This window comes from Peromyscus maniculatus, chromosome 5 (assembly GCF_049852395.1).
Source record: "Peromyscus maniculatus bairdii isolate BWxNUB_F1_BW_parent chromosome 5, HU_Pman_BW_mat_3.1, whole genome shotgun sequence".
Lineage (NCBI taxonomy): Eukaryota > Metazoa > Chordata > Mammalia > Rodentia > Cricetidae > Peromyscus > Peromyscus maniculatus.
In genome coordinates, this window is record NC_134856.1 from 40,337,561 (window position 1) to 40,358,294 (window position 20,734).

General features: G+C 47.3%; 1 protein-coding gene across 2 annotated transcripts; it reads right to left on the reverse strand.

Annotated features, from left to right (window-relative positions):
• Nucleotides 1-5,570: 5,570 nt before the first annotated feature.
• On the reverse strand, nucleotides 5,571-19,775 carry Nqo1 (NAD(P)H quinone dehydrogenase 1). Of its 2 annotated transcripts, none has more exons than XM_042277662.2 (6): nucleotides 19,584-19,775; nucleotides 15,337-15,501; nucleotides 15,137-15,267; nucleotides 10,778-10,891; nucleotides 9,464-9,565; nucleotides 5,571-5,922 (listed from the first exon to the last, which is right to left on the reverse strand). In XM_042277662.2, exons 1-6 carry the CDS (start codon nucleotides 19,588-19,590, stop codon nucleotides 5,617-5,619), a joined length of 825 nt encoding a protein of 274 aa, XP_042133596.1. In that variant the 5' UTR covers nucleotides 19,591-19,775; the 3' UTR covers nucleotides 5,571-5,616. The 2 variants fall into 2 exon arrangements, with proteins under 2 accessions (XP_042133596.1, XP_042133597.1); XM_042277663.2 differs by lacking the exon at nucleotides 19,584-19,775 and adding an exon at nucleotides 15,584-15,709.
• Nucleotides 19,776-20,734: the final 959 nt, after the last annotated feature.

A 20,734-nucleotide genomic window follows, 5' to 3' on the forward strand; every position in this document is an offset into this window, starting at 1 on the left:
CAAGACCCCAGATCCAACAATTCAGTGACCGTGGAAAGTTGGGATGCTGCAGGTCCGGAGCCAATTAGTTTCTTTTGGGCTTTCTTCAGCTCCCTAAAAAGCCACTCCTTACCCACCTCTGTGTCAGATCAAAGATCTTGACATCACATGGCTTGGTTTGCTTTCTGTTGCTGTGATAAAGCCCCCTGGAGAGGAAGGACAGCTAGGGCAGGAACTAAAGCAGAGGCCATGGAGGAAAGATGCTTACTGGCTCGCTCAACCAACTTTATTATACAACCCAGGAACACCTGCCCATGGGTGGAATCACCCATAGTGAGCTGGGCCCTCTCCCATACCAATCATTAATCAAAATGCTCCAGACTTCCCTACAGCTCAATCTGAAGGAGGCAATTCCTCAATTGAGTTCTCTCTTCCCAGATTGTCAGATTGGCAAAAAACAAACAAACAAACAAAAACAGCACGTAGATTTAAACAAACAAACAAAAGTTTGGAATGTATTAATCCTATTCTCTACCAACCCAAGGAAAACAGCATCTCCTCTGCCTGGCTGTAACCCACCTCTCTGATGTCTCCACCAATGTATTTTATCTATAACTTTGAACTTTATGAAAGTGTTTATACACTGGAACAGGGAATTTGAGATAACCTAAATCCATGTTCCCGAGGCATGGCCACTCAGTTCAGCACTAGGATAATCTTGAGGAGAGAGCTGTGCTTTTGTGCCAGCCCTGGCCACTCCTTTTCAAACTCCTCTTGACCTCAAGTATTGAAGAGCCTCAGAGATCGGTCGGCAGGCCTCCTTACACAGCTCTAGGAGAGTGCCTCCAGTTTCATCCATTTTAAGACATAGGTTCCCACATGTACCTAGCTGATAAATTCCTTAAGTTCCACGTACGTTCTTGGGACCCTGCTGTTTGCTCGACAGCTTCACCTCAGTTGTCTCAGAATCTCAAACATAACATGAGGGAAGGCAGATGCTAATCCCGCCCCTCCCACTCCCCATCCCTACCCCAAAATGCTCCTTCCAGAGCCTTGCAAATGGAATCTCTGTCCTTTCAATTGCTTACACCAATACACCTTTGCAGTTTGGACTCCACCTAATTCAGATCCATCATCAAATCCTGTTAACCCTGACCTTTGATCTGGTCCACCCCAGTCTCTCACACTTGATTGTTCACATACCAGCCAGAATTACTTTTTTTTTTTTTTTGAGACAGAGTTTCTCTGTGTAGCTTTGGTGTCTATCCTGGAACTTGCTCTGTAGACCAGGCTGGCCTTGAACTCGCAGAGATCCGCCTGCCTCTGCCTCCCGAGTGCTGGGATTAAATGTATGCGCCACCACCGCCCGACCCCAGAATTACCCTTTTCAAAGAAGCCTTAGCACACCTCTGCTCAAAAGCCTCTCGGGACTCTCCTTACAGCAGTGATCCCACAGCCTGTTTGTTCTGACCCATCCTCTGTTTCTGCTGCTAGCTGACTTCCAGTTCCTTGAGCTTATTTGCATGATCCTATCCCAGGAGTTTATTAAAGACATCCTGATATGCAGTCTCACTTAGCACCTTATCTGACAAGCATGAACTTAATGGACAGCTTTCTTTATTGGGCTGCACGAAACAGTCCTTCAGCCCCAGTTCTGTCCCTCTAATTCTTCTTCCTAGCGTTTTCAACACCCAGCATACCTGTTCCTGTATCTGTCATTTTCCACAATAAAGCAACTCTGCAAGGGTAGGTGTTTCCATATTGCTATGTGCTTAGCACTCAGAAGAGTGGCCGATTGGTTGGGTATGTCAGAGTAAACACTGCCCCCACCCCCAGGCATCCATTGACCCCATTTCCACTGTGTGCTGTAATTCCTACACCACTTTCTTTCCTAATGCTCTTAAAATAATTACAGCAGGACAGAGGTGGGTGCCTTTAATCCCAGCACTTGAGAGGCAGAGGCAGGTATGGATCTCTGTGAGTTCCAGCACAGCCTGGTCTACAGAGTGAGTTCCAGGACAGCCAGGGCTACACAGTGAAACCTTGTCTCAAAACAAAACACAACACTATTACATTATTTATTTGTGTGTTTGCACGTGTATGTTTGCACGTGTGTGTGTGTGTGTGTGTGTGTGTGTGTGTGTGTGTGTGTGTGCATGGCGCGTGAGTGGTCAGAGTATGGCTTTCAGTGCAGGTGACTCCATGGCCACTCAATGTGAAACAGCCTTCCTGGGCCAGCTTAGTCTACATCACCTGGCCACCACTTGTTTCTGAATCTCTAAAATGGTTTCCTAGGAGATTCCCCTTTGGCCTATGTGATGCCAATTCTTGGTTGTCAACTTGATTACATCTGGAATTAACTAAAACTCAAGTGGTTGGGTACACCTGTGAGGGAATGTTTTCTTAATTAAATCCTTTGACATGGGAAAATGCACTTTTTTTTTTCTTTTTGATCTTTTGAGACAGGGTTTCTCTGTGTAGCCCTGGCTTTCCTAGAACTCACTCTATAGACTAGGCTGGCCTGGAACTCAGAGACCTCTGCTTCTGCCTCCCACACGTGAGGATTAAAGGCATGTGCCACCACCAACCAGCTGGGAAGACGCACTTTTACTCCAGATCTTTGAGGTGGGAAGAACCACTTTTAATCTGGGCCACGCCTTCTGCTGGTAGCCTAGATAAAGGACTTGGAAGCAGGAAGCTTTTTCTTTCTTTGCCTGCTTGCCTTCACTCTCCACAGCAAATTCATTCCTTCACTGGCACTAGAGCTGACTTTTTTTGGAATTCTGGCATATATGAAGAACAGCTGAGACCTCTAGCCTTGGGGACTGAACAACTGTATTCTTGGCCCTTCTGTTTTAGACAGCTATTGTTGGAGTAGCTGGACCACAGTCTGAAAACCATCCCAATAAATCCCCTTTATTTATCTATCTGGATTCATTTTGTTAAAGTTCTGTTCCTCTTAGAGAACCCTGAGTATATCAACCTGGATGCCTGTACCACTGGTACCAGTGAAGTGGGTTTATTTGTTGAAATGAATTCCAATTCCAGTAGTGGGAATTCACTCCTGTGGCCAGCGGCCTTCAATTAGAATGTCATTTATTCGTACCCTTAGCTTGCACCACTTGTAACAAGAACCTCAATGGGATATATATATATATCCCATATATATATATATATATATATATATATATATATATATATATATATTTACATATATATAAATTTATTAAGGGGTTCTCTGGGGAAAACAGACTCACTGATACAGATAAGGTAAATCCAGTTGCAGAATCCTTGGAAAGCTGGGGACCAATCACATGCTGCTTCTCACTGCCTGATCCGGTGTTCACCACCCAAGAGTGAGACCCCCTTTCTTCTCCCTTTTAAACTGTCACATAGGCAGGTAAGAAGCACCGCCTATGACCAGATAGCCCAAGGTCATGGGTGGAGTGAATTCCCACTAAAAATTCCAAAGCGTCCAGCACTAAATCAGGTATGCAGAATTTTTGACCACCTAGCTTTGCATATTTTCTTGCCATCTGTCACGAGGATATACTATTATAATTTATATTATAATAATTGCACCCACAGTGGAAAGAGATGCACCTAAAGATTTCTTTGTTTCTAGAGACAGGATCTCATGTAGCTCAAGATGGCCTCAAACTTACTATGTAGCTCAGGATGACCTTAAATTTTTTTTTAAAGATTTATTTATTATATATACAGCATTCTGCCTGCATGTATGCCTGCGGGCCATAAGAGGGCACCAGATCTCATTACAGATGGTTGTGAGTCACCATGTGGTTTCTGGGAATTGAACTCAGGACCTCTGGAAGAACAGTCATTGTTCTTAACCTCTAAGCCATCATTAGGGCTGGAGAGACCTTAAATTTCTGACCCCTTCCTCAGTCTCCTGAATGCCGAGATGACAGTCATAACACCGTCAACATGGCCAGCTCGCATTTCAAGAATTTAAATGAGGTAGGGTGGGGACTAGAGAGAAGCCTCCACATTTAAGAGCCCTTGTTGCTCTAGCAGAGGGCCAAACGGAGTTCAGTTCCGAACACCTGCATCAGGTGGCTTACAACCAGGTGCCTGTAACTCCAGGAGCTGTGACTCCGTCTTCTAGTCTCCATAGGCATCCACACTCACCTGTACATACATGCCTAAATAAAAATTAAATTCATGCCAAAATTGTTATGCCAAAATGAGCACCTGAGAGTGTAGTTCAAGGGAAGAAGGCTTGCTTCACCTTTGTGAGATTATTCTTTACTTCCACAACACACGTGTATACACACACACACACACACACACACACACACACAAGCACACACACACACAGTGTTAAAATTATTCACCATAAATAATAAGACCCATTTTATCCCCCAAATCATGAGATCCAAATATTCTCTTAAAATGAAAGTCACTATCAGGGCTCGAGAGATAGTTTAGGATCTAAAGAGCACTTTCTGCTCTTGGAAAGGACCTGAGTATGGTTTCCAGCACCCACTTCCAGGGGCTTACAGGCACCTGTAACCCTAGCTCTGGGTGACTGAAGGCCCTCTTCTGACCTCTGTGGACACTTGTACTCACGTGTCCACAAACCCTCAGGCAGACATGCCTATAATACAAATAATTAAAAATAAAACATCTTTAAAAATACAAAAGGAATGTCATTGATTTCACAATATAGAAAAACCTTCAAGACATTTGTATAGATGAGACTGTTTTGGTGGAAGGCTATGATTTTTTTGTGTTATTTTGGCATTTAGGATTTATTTTATGTGTGTGGATGTTTTGTTTTCATATCTGTCTGTCTGTGCACTGTGTGCCTGTGGTGCCTGCAGAGGCCAGAAGAGGGCACTGGATCCTTTGGAACTGGAGTTAGAAACAGCTGTTAGCTTCTATGTAGGTGTCTTAGCTGGAAGCTGAACCGAGGTCCTGGGCAGGAGCAACAAGTGTTCTTACGGGCTGAGCCATCTCTCCGGCTCAGTAGGGGGCTATTGTTTTTTAAGTACTGAAGTGCTTAAAGGCTTGTACCACCATGCCCTTGTGTGTTCATTTATTTCTGCAAAAAATGAATTCGAAGAATGAGGCAGAGACCTGTTTTAGTATTCATTTCCCAGGGACCTGTGTGTGCTGTGTACAAGACCGAGAAGAGCTGGAGAGAAAGCCCCCTGGGAGGCATGTCAGCCAGTGCACAGTAATTGAAAGCAGGATGTATCATAAACAGGCTTTAGCTTACTAACTGCTAAGCAAGTCAGTCCCTCAGCCATTATTTTCTTTGAGCAATTCCCCTCTGCCCTAAACCACAGAGAGGTAATTAAAAGAAACAGATCTCTGGAGAGTTAGATGCCATGTAGCCAGGGCTAGCCCTAAGAAAGGGGTTATATTGTGTAGATGACCTAGAGGAGTATCTTCCAGCCCTCCTGCTCCGTATCACAAGCAACCTGTGGCACCTAATGTGATTTTGGTCATACCGCAGTCATAGCCATACACTCGATGACAGAACTATCCAAAAATGTATGTAGTGAGCCTACTTCTTTTCCTATCTTTGTGGAATAAAGGGAAAAACAAAAGGAAGTCAGACAAGCTGGAAAAAAATAACTAGGTGTAGCTACATGTTCAGGAAAAAAAATCTTATTTTCCAGCTTTGATCTGGTTGTCAGCTGGAATGGACTTGCCCAAGTGATGGCCCACAGAAAGGCCAAATTTATTCTTTTTCTGCTCTTCTTGGACCTCTTTTTTCAGTAAGAATCCTGCCTGGAAATTTAGATCAAACAGGCTGCTTGGAGCAAAATAGAGTGGCGTCTCATCCCAGATAGCCTCCAGGCGCTTCTTCCAGTCTTCCAGGATCTGCTTCCGAGCATCTGGCGGGGTGTGGCCAATACTGTACACCAGCTGGGGTTCCAAGACCTGGAAGCCACAGAAATGCAGCGTGCCGCTCTGCAAGACACAGAAACACGGAGCTAAGTCGCAGGAGCAGTCTGGCAGGCTGTACTGTAAACAAGTATCAGAAGTTGGTCTGGGGGCTGGAGAGATGGCTCAGCCGTTAAGAGGGTTAAGAGGCTGTTCTTCCAGAGGACCTGGGTTCAATTCCCAGCACCCACATGACAGCTCACAGTTGTAACTCCCATATCTGACACCTTCACCCAGACATACATGCAGGCAAAACACCAATGCACACAAAACAAAATAAATTATTAAGAAAAAAAAAGGCTGGGCGGTGGTGGCGCACGCCTTTTATCCCAGCACTTGGAGGCAGAGGCAGGTAGATCTCTGTGAGTTCGAGGCCAGCCTGGGCTACAGAGCGAGATCCAGGACAGGCTCCAAAGCTACACAGAGAAACCCTGTCTCAAAAAAACCAAAGAAGAAGAAGAAGAAGAAGAAGAAGAAGAAGAAGAAGAAGAAGAAGAAGAAGAAGAAGAAGAAGAAGAAGAAGAAGAAGAAATTGGTCTAGGGGCTGGAGATCTGGCTCAATCATTAAGATTTGCTGCTCTTACGGGTAATGCCTGGGGGGTGCTCACCAACCTAAGACAGAGCACCTGTGTGGCCTGAGCAGGTGTCTCCATGATGGGTAAGGTGACCTGCTGACGTCCCACGCAACCTAAGTCAGAAGCTCATTTATTAGTAAAAGGGGGACCTGTAGGGCCCTGGCCCCCGTTTTGGGTAACTGTTGCCTTGCTTGCTGACCTTGACCTTGATATCCTCCCTATGCTAATTCCCTTCCGGGTTCCACCCTCCTGAATGCTTAAGGGAAGTTCCTTGTCTGTGTATCCTGCATAACGGGCGTTAACAGCTTAGATGCAAGATTGTAAAACATCGATCACAAACTTCTGCCCTCCAGGGTTCTCCCATTGTGCTGTAAGCCTGTATTTAAGACCTCTTCCCTCCTTCAATAAACCACATCCGGCATTAAAAAAGAAAAGAAAAAAGAAAAGAAAAGATTTGCTGTTCTTTCAGACAACCCAACCTTGGTTCCCAGCAGTCATGTGGAGTGACTCACAACCACCTGTCACTCCAGCTCTAAGGATTGGATGACCTTTTCTGACCTCTGCAGACACCTACATAAATGTAGCATACACACACAGAGCAATAAAATAAACAAATAGACATCTTAAAAAAATAAATAAATAAACAAAACTGTCTGGGAGCTGGAAAGAGGGCTCGGTGGTTAAGAGCACTGGCTGCTCTTCCAGAGGACGGGGTTGGGTTCCCAGCACCCCACATGGTGGTGCAACACCTGTTCCAGGAGATCCAAAGTCCTCTTCTGGCCCCTGCTGACACTGCATACACACACACGGTATACAGACACGTGCAGGCCAAACTCATAAAATAAAATTTGAATTAAAGTTTTAAAATCATTTTTGTTTTTTGAGACAGGGTTTCTCTTGTGTAGCCCTGGCTGTCCTGGAACTTGCTTTGTAGACCAGGCTGGCCTCGAACTCACAGACATTCTCCTGGCTCTGCCTCCCAAGTGCTGGGATTAAAGGCGTGCCCTACCACTACTTGGCTAAATTTTTTAAAATCTTGTCAAAGGGTGATCTGGGCTTGCCAGTAAGAGATAGTCCAGTCCGACCTGAGGAGCCCTGGGAAGATGTCACAGTTCCTTCCCTTCCCTTCTGCCTCGCGCCCTTTCTGTCACCCCATTCAGCCTCTTTGGTGGAGCTTTCCTAGGAATGAATAAAATCTTGGAACTGTGCCAACCTGAATCCTCTGCCAAATCTTCTGCCAAAAGAGCCGGAAGTTCTATTACATTAGGGAGAGCGCTGCTCCTTGGCGATGGCTCTGCCAGGGAGGGCATGTCGATGTGCATTTTCCTGCCTCTCTGCGTGATGCGCTCGGTCTTTACAAACGGTCCTCCTACCACCTGCCTCACTCGCTGTCTTCTCCAATCCCCTCTCTTCAGAAGACGGCATCCTCAGGGTCCGATGACCCCAACACCTACCCCTAAGGCAAGCTGAATGAACTCAGTTCTTTTTTTTTTTTTTTTTTTGGTTTTTCGAGACAAGGTTTCTCTGTGTAGTTTTGGAGCCTGTCCTGGAACTCACTCGGTAGCCCAGGCTGGCCTCGGACTCACAGAGATCCGCCTCTGAGTGCTGGGATTAAAGGTGTGCGCCACCACCGCCCGGCTGAACTCAGATCTTATCTTGTCCTGGGGAGCCAGATATGCTGGTTCATGCCTTAAATCCAGTCACCCTGGGCTTACATAATGAGACCCTGCCCCTCTTCAAAATAACTTTTTTATTTGTATTTTATATTCATTGTAGCATGTAGTATGTGAGGGTGTTGGATCTCCTGGAACTGGAATTACAGACAGGTGTGCGCTGCCATGTGGATGCTGGGAACTGAACCCAGGTCCTCTGGAAGAGCGGCCAGTGCTCTTAACCACTGAGCCATCTCTCCAGCCCATGACACACTGCACCGCACGGGACCACTACCCCCTTTAAAAAAAAAAAAAGAAGAAAAGGGCTGGAGAGATGGCTCAGTGAGGAAAAGTACCAGCCTTGCAGGCCTGATGGAGTGAGTTAGAACCCAGAACCCATGAAAAAAGTGGACGCAGTGGCATGAATCTGCAATCCCAGCATGCTAAGTCAAGATGGGAGGCTGGAAGACGAGAACTGCCCATAAGCTCATAGGCCCGCTAGTCTCGACTACACAGAAAGAAGAGAACCCCAGCATCGACAAGGTGGAAGGTGAGAACCGACTTCCTAAAGTTGTCCTCTAGCGCGCGCGCGCACACACACACACACACACACACACACACACACACACACACACACACACTTTTTAAAAGGAAAAACATGGGGCTGGCCGGGCGGTGGTGGCGGCGCACGCCTTTAATCCCAGCACTCGGGAGGCAGAGCCAGGCGGATCTCTGTGAGTTCTAGGCCAGCCTGGTCTACAGAGTGAGATCCAGGACAGGCGCAAAGCTACACAGAGAAACCCTGTCTTGAAAAACCAAAAACCAAAAACAAACAAACAAAAAACATGGGGCTGGAGAGATGGCTCAGCGGTTAAGAGCACTGACTTCTTCCAGAGGACCCGAGTTCAATACCCAGCATCCACATGACAGCTAACAACTGTCTGTAACTCCAAGATCTGACACCTTCACACAGACACACTGCAGACAAAACATCAATGCACATAAAATAAAAATAAAATAAATTAAAATAAATAAAAGGAAAAACAAAATGTTGTTCTGGAGCTGAAGATACAATTCCGGGAAGACTGGGGAGCCCAAGGCTTTGGGTCCACACGCTGAGGGGCGGGTGCACATTGGTTAGGAGAGACTGACCCCGTACCCCAGTGGCCGAGGTCATCTATGTCATAAGCTCCTTCCTGAAGGAAGCCTGGGTGCTGCTACGCCGTTGCCAGGCTTTCCTTCTCACACCTCAGGTCAGTTCGCCATTTCCGTCTGGAGGTTTGGACTCCAAGGAATGCTCAGCTAACAAACTTCCCTGGACGTTCACTGACAACAAGGTACCTGAATGGGCCAGAGGATGATGTTCATGTCCCCGTGGACACCCTGAACAGAGTACATGGAGCCGCTGCCCCCGGTGGTGATGGAAAGCAAGGTCTTCTTATTCTGAAAGAGAAAACAAGTGTCACCCTCCTCTCCTGGGTCCCAGTGAGCTAATGATCAGGGCTCCTGGGAGAGGCCCGATTGAGTCCATCCTATTGGCGCTATTATTTCAGACTTCAGCTCCGCTGCGGCCTCAGCGTGACTCTGCACAAGTTCCAACTGTGGCTGTGACTGGCACGTGGCTGTGGATAGCCCTGACTGCGGCACAAACCACAGACTCACTGAAAACATTAGGAGGTGGCCCGGCATGGTGGCCCAGCACTTGGAAGGCAAAGGCAGGAGGATCTATGAGCTTGAGGCCACCCTGGTCTACACAGTGAGTCCCTGTGTCAATTTTTTTTTTAATTTAAATAAATAAAAAAGTCACAAGATTTTTTTTTTGGCAACTATTTGGCCTCCAAACAACAAAAGCCTTTTTTAGTTCTTTTATTTTATTTTTCCAGGCAGGAGCTCATGTATCCTAGGCTGACCTAAACTCTCTATGGAGCTGAGGATGACCTTGAACTCCTGATCTTCCTGACTCTAGTTCCCAAATGGGATTTTAGGTGTCCACCACCACGTCAGCAAAACTTTCATTTTACTTGTACTATGGAAAAATCTCAAACATGAAGAGAAAAACAGCACAACGAAGTGTCCACCAAACATCTTAAGGTCTGGTTTTACCCAGCCGTCGGCGCTCATCGGTCCCTCACCACACACTTGTTTGTTTTTCCTGGAATACTTCAAAAACGAAGTCCTAGGGCTGGTCAGGTAGCTTAGCTGGTGAAGGGGCTTGCCACCAAGACTGACAACCTCAGTCTTACCCCTCAGTCTGCAACCTTCTGACCTCCAGTACACACGGAGGCCCCTCCCACCTAAATAAATAATGGGGACTGGGGAGAAGGTGCAGGGGTTAAGAGCACTCACTGCTGTCCAGTCAACCCAGGTTCAATCCCCAGCACCCACACGGTGACTCACAACTGTCTTGTAACTCCAGTTCCAGGGGATCTGATGCCCTTTTCTGGACTCCTTGGGGCACTGCACTCATATGGTACCCAGATGTACCAGCAGGTAAAACACCCATATACAAAAACAATAAGAAAATGTAAAAACAAAAATCAAATCCAAAACATCTTTTGATTTATAAGAGCTGTACAGTGCATCCCTCCCTGGACTCAGAGTCCAGCTGTGCTCTCAGGGCAGAATCTACCCAGGAAATACCCAATGTTTACCTACCCGGAAAGGTCCCTTGTCATACATGGTGGCATATGTGTAGGCAAACTCTGCGACGAGCACTCGCTCGAACCAGCCTTTCAGAATGGCGGGCACTCCAAACCACTGCAGCGGGAACTGTGGGACAGAAGACAGAAGACAGCCAAGGGGTCAGCTCAGGGCACTCCCCTGCCCTCCCTTTCTCCCCTGCCAGGAAGAGCTCAGGTGCTGAACAACTCTCCACAGCGTCGCCACAGGCCTTCACCCTTGCATTCCCACAGGGAAAGTTAGCACAGTTAGCGATGGGAACCGGGGAAGTGCCTCGCTGCCTTAGTATGAACTACTTGGTGAGGCTGGGGCTGCAGGACGGCTGAATGTCAAGTTTGAGGCCAGCCCGGATAGCACAACACACACACACACACAAACTGGATGTGGTAGTGAGCATCTGTTATTCTAAAACTCAGGAGGCTAAGCCAAGATATTGAGGATTTAGAGCCAGCATGGGCTACATACCAAGACCATCTCAAAAAAGCAAGAAAAGAAGAGATGTAACAGGACATAGTGGCAAGCACACACAATCCCAGCAACTCGGGAGGCTGAGAGATTCTGACTTCAAGGCTATCCCAGGAAGCATAGTAAGACTCTGTCTCAAAAATAGTCACAGCACTCAGGAGACAGAGGCAGGTTGATCTCTGTGAATTTGAGGCCAGCCTGGTCTACAGAGTGAGTTCCAGGTCATCCACGACTGTAAAGGGAAACCTAGCTTCAATAAATAAATAAATAGAACAAATAAATAAATAAAAATACAAAAATAAAAGTAAAAGAAACACAGGGCTAGAGAGATGGCTCACAGGTTAAGTAAGGGCGCATACTTCTCTTCCAGATGACCCAGCACCCAAGTTAAGTAGATCAGAAATCTAGTTCCAAGGGATCCAACACCCACTCCTGGTCTCCACAGGCACCTACACCTACATACACATACCCACTCACAGATACACAGCCTACATAATTTTAAAAATGTATTTTCCTGACACGGTGGAACACACCTTTAAACCCAGCTCTCTGTGAGTTCTACGACAGCGTGTTCAACATAATGACTCCAAGCCAGCCAGAGCTACACGGAGAAACCCTGTCTCAAAACAAACAAAAAAACTAAGGAAAAATATATTGTAGTACCTAACTCAAAATAATAAGAAAAGAGAAAATCCTATCCTTGATCTTGGCTCTCTCTTTTTTTTTCTCCTAAAAACTACAGCCGTTGGCTGGGTGTGAATAAAGTCTCATGCAAATAAGATTCATTTTCACGAAATCCATATGGTAGCAAAGCCAAGGAGTAAGGACTCCAGGCGAGTTCGCCTCAGTGAGCAATGACTGAATATTTTCCCAAGAGCTCGTGTTAGCACGCATCCTCCCAAGACGTGGCTCCCTTGTGCACACAGATCCACACACACCCTTATCATCTAGAATAAACAAAGCCACTCAGAATGTAGACCACGGGCCACTGTGACTGAGTTCATCAGGTGCCCCGTGAGAGAGTCTACTCTGGGGTACTGTTCGGTGACAGAGCACTCGCCTAGCAAACAAGTATTCACCCTGGCATTCATCCCCAGCACCTCAAAACTGCGTCGTATCCACCCTCTGGTCCCAATAAAAGTGAAGAAGGGTCTGCACAAGTCTTTCCTGAAACTCACTAAGTAACTCAAGCTGGCCTCGAACTCACAGAGATCCGCCGGGCTCTGCCTCGTGCGCCACCACCACCTGGCTCTGCTCAAGTCTTTATTTACTCTCCTCGAAACATGTTCAAAGCTCATGAACATGTCCAGGAGGAAAACCAGGACAAAGAAAGAATTTGTAGGGCTTGGAGACATGGCTCAGTCGGTAAAGAGCTGGTCTCACAAGCATTAGTGCCGGAGTTCAATTCCCAAGCAGCCCTGTGAAAAGCTGGGTGTGGTCTCACATGCTTCTAATCCCAGGAACAGAGAGATGGGGCGGTACAGACAGGTGGATTCCTGCGCTCTCTGCTAGCCTGGTGAGCTCCAGGCCAATGAAAGACCGGGTCTCAAAAGAGATGGCTGGTATTCCATCCTCTGGCCTACACACCTACACCCACCCATCCCAACCAACCCACGAACCAAAAACAAAAATTTTTTAAAGCTAAACAGCGTTCTCCCATATTCAAAGGATTCCTGACCTACAGTAAAGGGCTGCAGAGGTCACAGATGTTGTTTGATTTTAAAGACATAATCTCTCTCTCTTTTTTTTTTATTATCATTAAGAAATTTTCTGTTCATTTTACATACCAACCACAGGGGCCCTGGGAAGACACAGTCTCTTAAACTGAGCATGGTGGCACACACCTTTAGTCCCCGCACTCAGGAGGCAGAGGTAGATGGATCTTTGAGTTAGAGGGCAGCCTGGTCTACACAGCGAATTCCAGTACAGCCAGGGCTACACAGGGAAACCCTGTCTCAAAAACAAAAACAAGCCGGGTGGTGGTGGCACACACTTTTAACCCCAGCACTCGGGAGGCAAAGTCAGGAGGATCTCTGTGAGTTCGAGGCCAGCCTAGTCTCCAAAGGGAGTTTCAGGAAAGGCTCAAGGCTACACAGAGAAACCCTGTCTCGAAACAAACAAACATACAAACAAAGACATAATCTCACACAGACCACTAGCTCTAAACTTGATATGTATATAGCTAAGGCTGGACTGTGTTCACTTCTCCAGTGTTAGGATTATGGCTGTGTGCTACCACATTCAGCTTGGAGGTCAATTTCATAACTGGATAAAAAAAAAAAACAAGACTGGGCAGGCAGTGATGGCGCACACCTTTAATCCAAGCACCCGGCAGACAGAGGCAGGCGGATCTCTGTAAATTCCAGGCCAGCCTGGTGTACGGAGTGAATTCCAGGACAGCCAGGTTTGCTTTGCAGAGAAACCTTGTCTTGAACAACCATAAAACAAACAAACAAACAAACAAACAAACAAACAAACAACCCCAAGACGGATGCTGGGTCCGGGGCGCTCACACTTCCCTTAGATGTGCTATGGGCAGCTCACGACCTGCTGCAGAGTCTTTCACAAGACTGAAGGCAGTGAAAGATGGAAGATAGACCTGAGGCTCACACAGGTACCTCCTACGTCTAAACCACGGTGACTCGGAGACAAGACTGGAAGACACTCAACACTGTTGTTCCCTCGGCTGCACTACAGTAAGACGGAGAAGCTATCCTGTGTGGCACAGTGCTAGAGCACCCGCCCAGCATGCATGGAGCCCTCCCTGGGTTTGATCCTCAGAACCACATAAACCGGGTGCTACGCGCCTGTAACCCCAACACGGAGTGGTGTGGAGGGGGGGCAGCAGGCACACATAATCCTCACGTCATCTGCTGATGGTACCATTGCTTCAGGGAGAATAACCCCAGGCAGGGTCAGCCATACAGCCTGTTGCCCACACACAGAAGTCCCCATCACCCCACACACCGTCTGGGATACAAAAGGAGCAGAGACACAAACTTTAAGAGAGCCCACAGGGAGGAGAGTCCACCAACTAGTCACACTGGGGAGAAAAGCCGGGGACTTCTGTGTCATCCTCTGTACTGGGTTCCTACATGAAAGTGTAATTAACCCCGGCGCTCAGGAGACAGAGGCAGGAGGATCAGGAGTTCCAGGCCATCCTAAGCTACATAAGCCATCCTGTCTCAGAAGAGTTGTACCAGGGTGAAGCATGTCGGCACATCCGTACTCTCAGCTCTCAGGAGGCAGAGACAGGAGGATCACTGGAACTTTGAAGCCAGCCTGCTCCACATAGGGGGCTCCAAACAAGCCAGGGCTGCATAGCAATACTGTGTCTCCAAAAACCAAAGTTAGGACTGGTCAGCTGATAAAGTCACTTGCCATCAAGCTCGATGACTTGAATTGATCCCCAGGACTGCATTGTGCAAGAGAACCAGCTCCTGATAGTTGTCCTCCAGCACACACACACACACACACACACACACACACACACACACACACACACACACATAAGCATAATTTAAATAAATACACAATATAGAATTGGAATTCCCCCAGATCCCCTACCCTAACCATTATAAAAACCCTGCTTGGTTGCTACTCGGGGTCTCTCTTGCTCAGCTTCTGCATCAGATGGATGGAGAGACTCAGGTTTAAACTTGTAAATAAAAAGACTCTTTGCTCTTGCAAAACAAACAAATGAATGAATACACAAAGCACAGCAGCCCAGCTGCACACCGTGTGTGACCCTATGGACGCCACCCTCTGACTGACAACATTTATTCAGAGAGAACGCAGAATGACAGGTCTGGGGCAATAAGAGCAAACACCACAGACATTGCTTTCTTATGACTTCTGTCCCAGCCATACCTGAAATATCACGAGGTCAGCAGCTTCCAACTTTTTCTGTTCAGCCACGATATCTGGGCTCAGGCGGCCTTCCTTATAGGCTAGAGATGACTCCGAAGTATACTGAAAGTTCTCGGAGTCCTTCAGCTTACCTGTCGGCAGGAGAGAGGGGGTGAGGCCGGGCCACAGGGTCCACTGTCAATGAGAGAGACAGTCCTTACCTGTGATGTCCTTTCTGGAAATGATGGGGTTGAAGTTCATAGCATAGAGGTCAGATTCAGCCACCTCCCAGCCCTTCTTCTTCAGAGTCTCCACGGCAGCCTCTTTCATGGCGTAGTTGAACGATGTCCTCTCTGAATGGGCCAGTACAATCAGGGCTCTTCTCCCTGTTTAGATAGAAGGTGCGACATGGAAGGGAAATCCAAATGGGCTGAATGAGTCTCTTGTCTAAAATGCTTGGGACCAGACCTTGGTTTCCACCTCAGTTCTTCAGATAGGGAACAGTGGCTAGGATTACAAATTAAACAGCTCTAATCTGAAAACCCAAAGTTCAGGCTGCTGAGATGGTCAGCAGGTCACGGCATTTGTTGCCAAGCCTGATGACCTAAGGCCAATCCCCAGGACCCACATGGTAGGAGAGAACCTGTCTCTGGGGTGATCCTGACCTCCACACGGCTATGTAGACACACACACACACACACACACACACACACACACACACACACACACAGTGAATAAATGTAATTTATTCATCTTTTAAAATATGAAGTCCAGAGGACTCCAGAATCCAAAATATTTTGAACATCGTGTCAACACCCAAAAACGTTTCCAAAAAAGCCAGGTGTACTGCCTCCCCCTCTTTAATTCCGGCGCTCAGGGGGCAGAGGCAGGTGAATCTCTGAGTTTGGGGGCAGCTGGGACTACACAGGAAGACCCTGTCCCCCCAAAAAATCTCATTTATTTATTTTTATCTTTTGTAGTTGAAGAAGGGTGTTTATTAGGGGTGAAGAAACACCACACAGACACACAGAGAAAAAGGCCCTCAGCACAGCGGGAGGCTGTGGGTGGGGTGGGGCCTCAGAATGCCTAGAAATCCCACCTGAAATATGAAAGAAACAGTTAAGGCTGAGAGTGTACCTCATGACACAAAGCTTGCCCAGCTCCGGGCTCCATCCTTAACACTAATTAAAAAAAAAAAAAAAGCTTCGAGTCTTAGATAGAACGTTTCTATCTAAAGATCTAAGGTTTTCCATCTGTACAGCCAGCCAAGCTTCAGCAGCTAGGAGCCAGGGAGGGATCACAGGGAAGAAGTGGTAACTGGTGGGTTGTTGGGATCCATTTGTCTTAGCTCACTGCTGTGAGGAGACACCATGACCGACCAAGGCAGCTCTTCTGAAAGACAGGATTTACCGGTGCCCTTGCTTACAGTTTCAGGTCAGCCCATGATCCTCATGGTGGGGGCAGGGTGGTACTCATGGCACTGAGTGGTGGCCGAGAGCTACGTCCTGATCCACAGGAAGAGAGAAGGCAACATGGCCTGGCGTGGGCTTTTGAAACCTCAAATCCTCTGTGACACACTTTCTCCAACAAGGCCACACCCCCCAATTCTTCTAATCCTTCCAAAAGGTGCCATTCCCTGGGGACTAAGCATTTGAATGCATGAGCCTAGGGGGCCATTCTTATTCAAAGCACCACACTTACTGTTGCCATAACCGACCACCACAGACCCGACAGATTTATTATATATGTGTGAAGGTGTATTTGGTTCGCTGGGAGGAGACTGCACCTGGTGAGGGTCTTCTTGCTGGTGGGAACTCTGGGGAGTCCTCAGACAGTGCTGGGTAACACACAGTAAGAGGGACAGATTCAAGACAGAGCCACACTGCTTCTTACAACCCCTTACTCGAAGACAATCTCTCCACACACTAATCCACAGTTCTGGGAGTGGTGAAGCTCATTTCTGAGGACAGAGCTGTTGTGACCCAATCACCTCTCTCACTCCTGTGAGAGAAGGCCTCTTGTAGCCCAGGCTAGCTTCAAATGCACTGTATATTACAGGATGACCTTATAACAAATAAATAACAAATAAAATGAATTTTAAAAATAAAAATAAGAGGATAGAAAAGGACGGAGGGAGAAGAATAAAGAAAGAATTCTGAGTCTGTGAGAAATTAATGTTGGCATATTTAATTGGCCACCTACATGAAAATAAAGTGATCTCCCTAAAAAGTCAGTATAATGGCACCCTTGTCAGGGACAGCGGTTAGGTTACCAAGGCCCTCCGAGTGCCGTCAGCATTATTTCTTGGGATGGTGTTAAATAACGTTTTTTAAGGATTTATGCTGTGGGATGGTCTGTATGTCAAATTGCTCTGATTGGTCAATAAATAAAACACTGATTGGCCAGTGGCCAGGCAGGAAGTATAGGTGGGACTAACAGAGAGGAGAAAAGAAAGAACAGGAAGGCAGAAGGAGACACTGCCAGCCACCACCAGGACAAGCAGCATGTGAAGATGCCGGTGAGCCACGAGCCACGTGGCAAGGTATAGATTTATAGAAATGGATTAATTTAAGCTATAAGAACAGTTAGCAAGAAGCCTGCCACGGCCATACAGTTTGTAAGCAATATAAGTCTCTGTGTTTACTTGGTTGGGTCTGAGCGGCTGGGGGACTGGCGGGTGACAAAGATTTGTCCTGACTGTGGGCAAGGCGGAAAACTCTAGCTACAGATTTACTTTTCTTTTTGTGTATATGTCTTTGTGTAATTTATATGTGGGTACCTAGAGACCAGAAGGGGGGTGCTGGATTTCCTGGAGCAGGTATTTGTGGGGTGCCAGCCAGGCTTGTTACATGTGAACTCTGGTCCTCGTGATTATACAGCAAATGTTCTTAGCCCAGTCTTCTCTCTAGTTCTGAGTTCTGTTTGAATTATTCCACAGACAGAAACAGCTTCCAGGATAATAAAGACCTAAATGCTTGTTTTGCAGCTTAGCTCTGGAACACACCAGAAATTACGGTCAGCACCTCTGGCTCAACTTCCGCTTTGCCCTGCATCTCAGCGGAGCACACGTATCTACCGGCTCAGCATCTACTTCCTGTCGGTCCTGGGGACTGAACCTGGAGCCGCACACCCTCTACTACCGAGCCAGCCTCGCAGCCGCAGCCCGGTTCGGCCAATGCCGCTCGGTCCCTCCTCTGGCGCGCTGCCAGGAAACAGATGGGCTCATTTTTCGATGAACCCTGAACCCCGAGATTCTTGCTCCTCCCTCTGCACCTGTGTTTAATTTCCGCTCCGTTTACCCCCCGGAATGCTCAGGTCAGCAGAAACCAACCTCTCAGCTCTGCCACACTGTTAACTGGGCATCTGTCAGGTATCGCAGGGGCTGAGGGCGTGGCATACGTTACTGGGGAGCCTAAACTTTATGAAAGGTAATTTTTGGCCAGGTGTGGTGGTGAAAGCCTTTAATCCCAGCACTTGGGAGCTCTGTGAGGTCCAGGACAACCAGAGCTAGATAGAGAGACCCTGTCTCAAGGGATTAAATAAATAAAATTTTAAACCACATCTAATTTTTTTAACTTATTGATTTTATAGATATGGGTGTTTTGTTTGCATATATTGCCTGTGTGACATATGCATGCCGGGTACCCTCAGAGGGACGGGAGCTTCCAACAGTTTTGAGCCCCCCTGTGGGTGCTGGGGATTGAGCCCAGATCCTCACTCAGCAAGAGCAGCCAGTGTGCTTAACCAGTGAACCACTACTCCAGCCCCATATTTTTTGTTTGTTTTGTTTTTTTGTTTGTTTGTTTTTGGAGACAGGGTCTCAATATGTGGCCTTGGATGCCCTGGAACAGCTTGTTTATACACACCTCAAACTTACAAAGGTTCATCTACCTCTACCACCCAAGTGCTTTTAAGTTACATTATTAATATGTTCAGACAGATCTCTCTCTCTCTCTCTCTCTCTCTCTCTCTCTCTCTCTCTCTCTCTCTCTCTTCACTTTTCAAGACAGGGTTTCTTTGTATAGCCCTAGCTGTCCCAGAACTCAATCTATAGACCAGGCTAGTCTTGAACTCAGATCTGCCTGCTTCCCAACTCCCAAGTGCTGGGATTAAAGGCCTGTGCCACCACTGCCAGGCTAATTCATATTTTAAAAAACCTTGTGTCCTGGTTACTTTTGTCCACTTGACACAAGCTAGCACTTGGGAGGAGGGAGCTCCAGTGGAAAAACTTCCTCCATCAGACTGGCCTAGGGCTATGTTTACGGGATACTTTCTAGATTAGTGATTGATTTAGGATCGCCCAGCCCACTGTGGGTGGTATCACCCCTTTGCAGGCGGGCTAGGAACAGAAGCTCCCCTTTCTGAGATTAGTCAAGGCTCATCCAGGACCCTCGTCACTTCACTTTTCACAGCAAAGCCCCTGCCTCCTCCTTGGGATGAATTTGGCTGGGGTTGGAGCTGCACTCACCCTCCATGGCTCCAGATGTTGAGGGCGGATCGTAGTCCCAGAAGCTGACTGGCTGAGCAACTGGTTGCCCGGACGACCCTGAAGAGTTAGGGAGAGATCCGTTGGGGTGCAGCCTAGGATAGTGTAAGCCGTGCCGGCTGAGCACTCGGAGGCTTTATATCCTGCCTACCCGCCCCGAGTGGGGCAGCCAGCGAAGGCGGAGCTGGATTCCTAAACCCAGAGGCGCTGGGCGGAGGATACCAACCAAGTTACCCAAAGGGAGAAGCAGTTTACGGCTGGAATAGGACTCCTGCACACGGAAGTCAAAAGGGTTCCTTGGGAGCCAGGGAGTGAGAGGGGATTTGAGGATATGGGTACATATGGGGTAAATTCAACTGTCGCCTGCGGGACCTCCTAGTTACAAAATGGAAATTTCCAAAAGAAATTACCCAAGCTTTGTTGGACCTGCATGCATATCCCGCCTGTGTGGATTATTCTTTACTCAACCCTGGGAAGTTGCTTTTGCACGCAAAGGGCAGGGTGGGGCTGGCAAAGAGCTGGCTCAGGTTTTGCCAAGTCACTGTGACTCTAGACTGAGCGCTCAGAGGCGTGTGAATGAATTCATTTCTTTTTTGCAGTGCTCTGAGTCTGTCCTTAGAAACTCCACAAGAACCGCCCCCCATGGTATACACCTGGGGCTCCTCAATTCTGCCCCTGGTGGACAGGTAGCCGAGAACTGATTGATCATCATGGCTATGGTCAGGAAGCTAGAGTGAGGCTGGCTCGGAGCCATGCGGAAGTATTTGTATAGCCAGACAGGTGAAATTGAGTAACTTTACACAAAGATTTACATCAGAACAGAGAACAAAAAGATTTTAAATCTCTATAAGTAATAATTATGGTTGTGGGGCATGCTGGCGCACACCTTTAATCCCAACATACAGGAGGCAGAGGCAGGCAGATCTCTGTGAGTTCAAGGCCAGCCCGGTCTACATAGTGAATTCCAGGACAGTCAAGGCTACATGGTGAGACCCTGTCTCAATAAACAAACAAACAAACAAATAAATTTTTAAAAAAAAGGTAAAGTCATCCTACAGAACAAAAATAGATGGACTGCCAGGAAGTCAAGTAAAGGGGGGCTGGAGTGATTGACTCTGCTGTTACGTGAACTG

Bases quoted from the DNA above. Each gene is read 5' to 3' on its own strand.
- Nqo1 (XM_042277662.2), bottom strand. The intron at 15,268-15,336 runs GTAAGGACTGTC...TCCTGCCGACAG, and splicing joins TTCCAGAAAGGACATCACAG to GTAAGCTGAAGGACTCCGAG. The intron at 9,566-10,777 runs GTAGGTAAACAT...TTTCTCTTTCAG, and splicing joins ATGACAAGGGACCTTTCCGG to AATAAGAAGACCTTGCTTTC.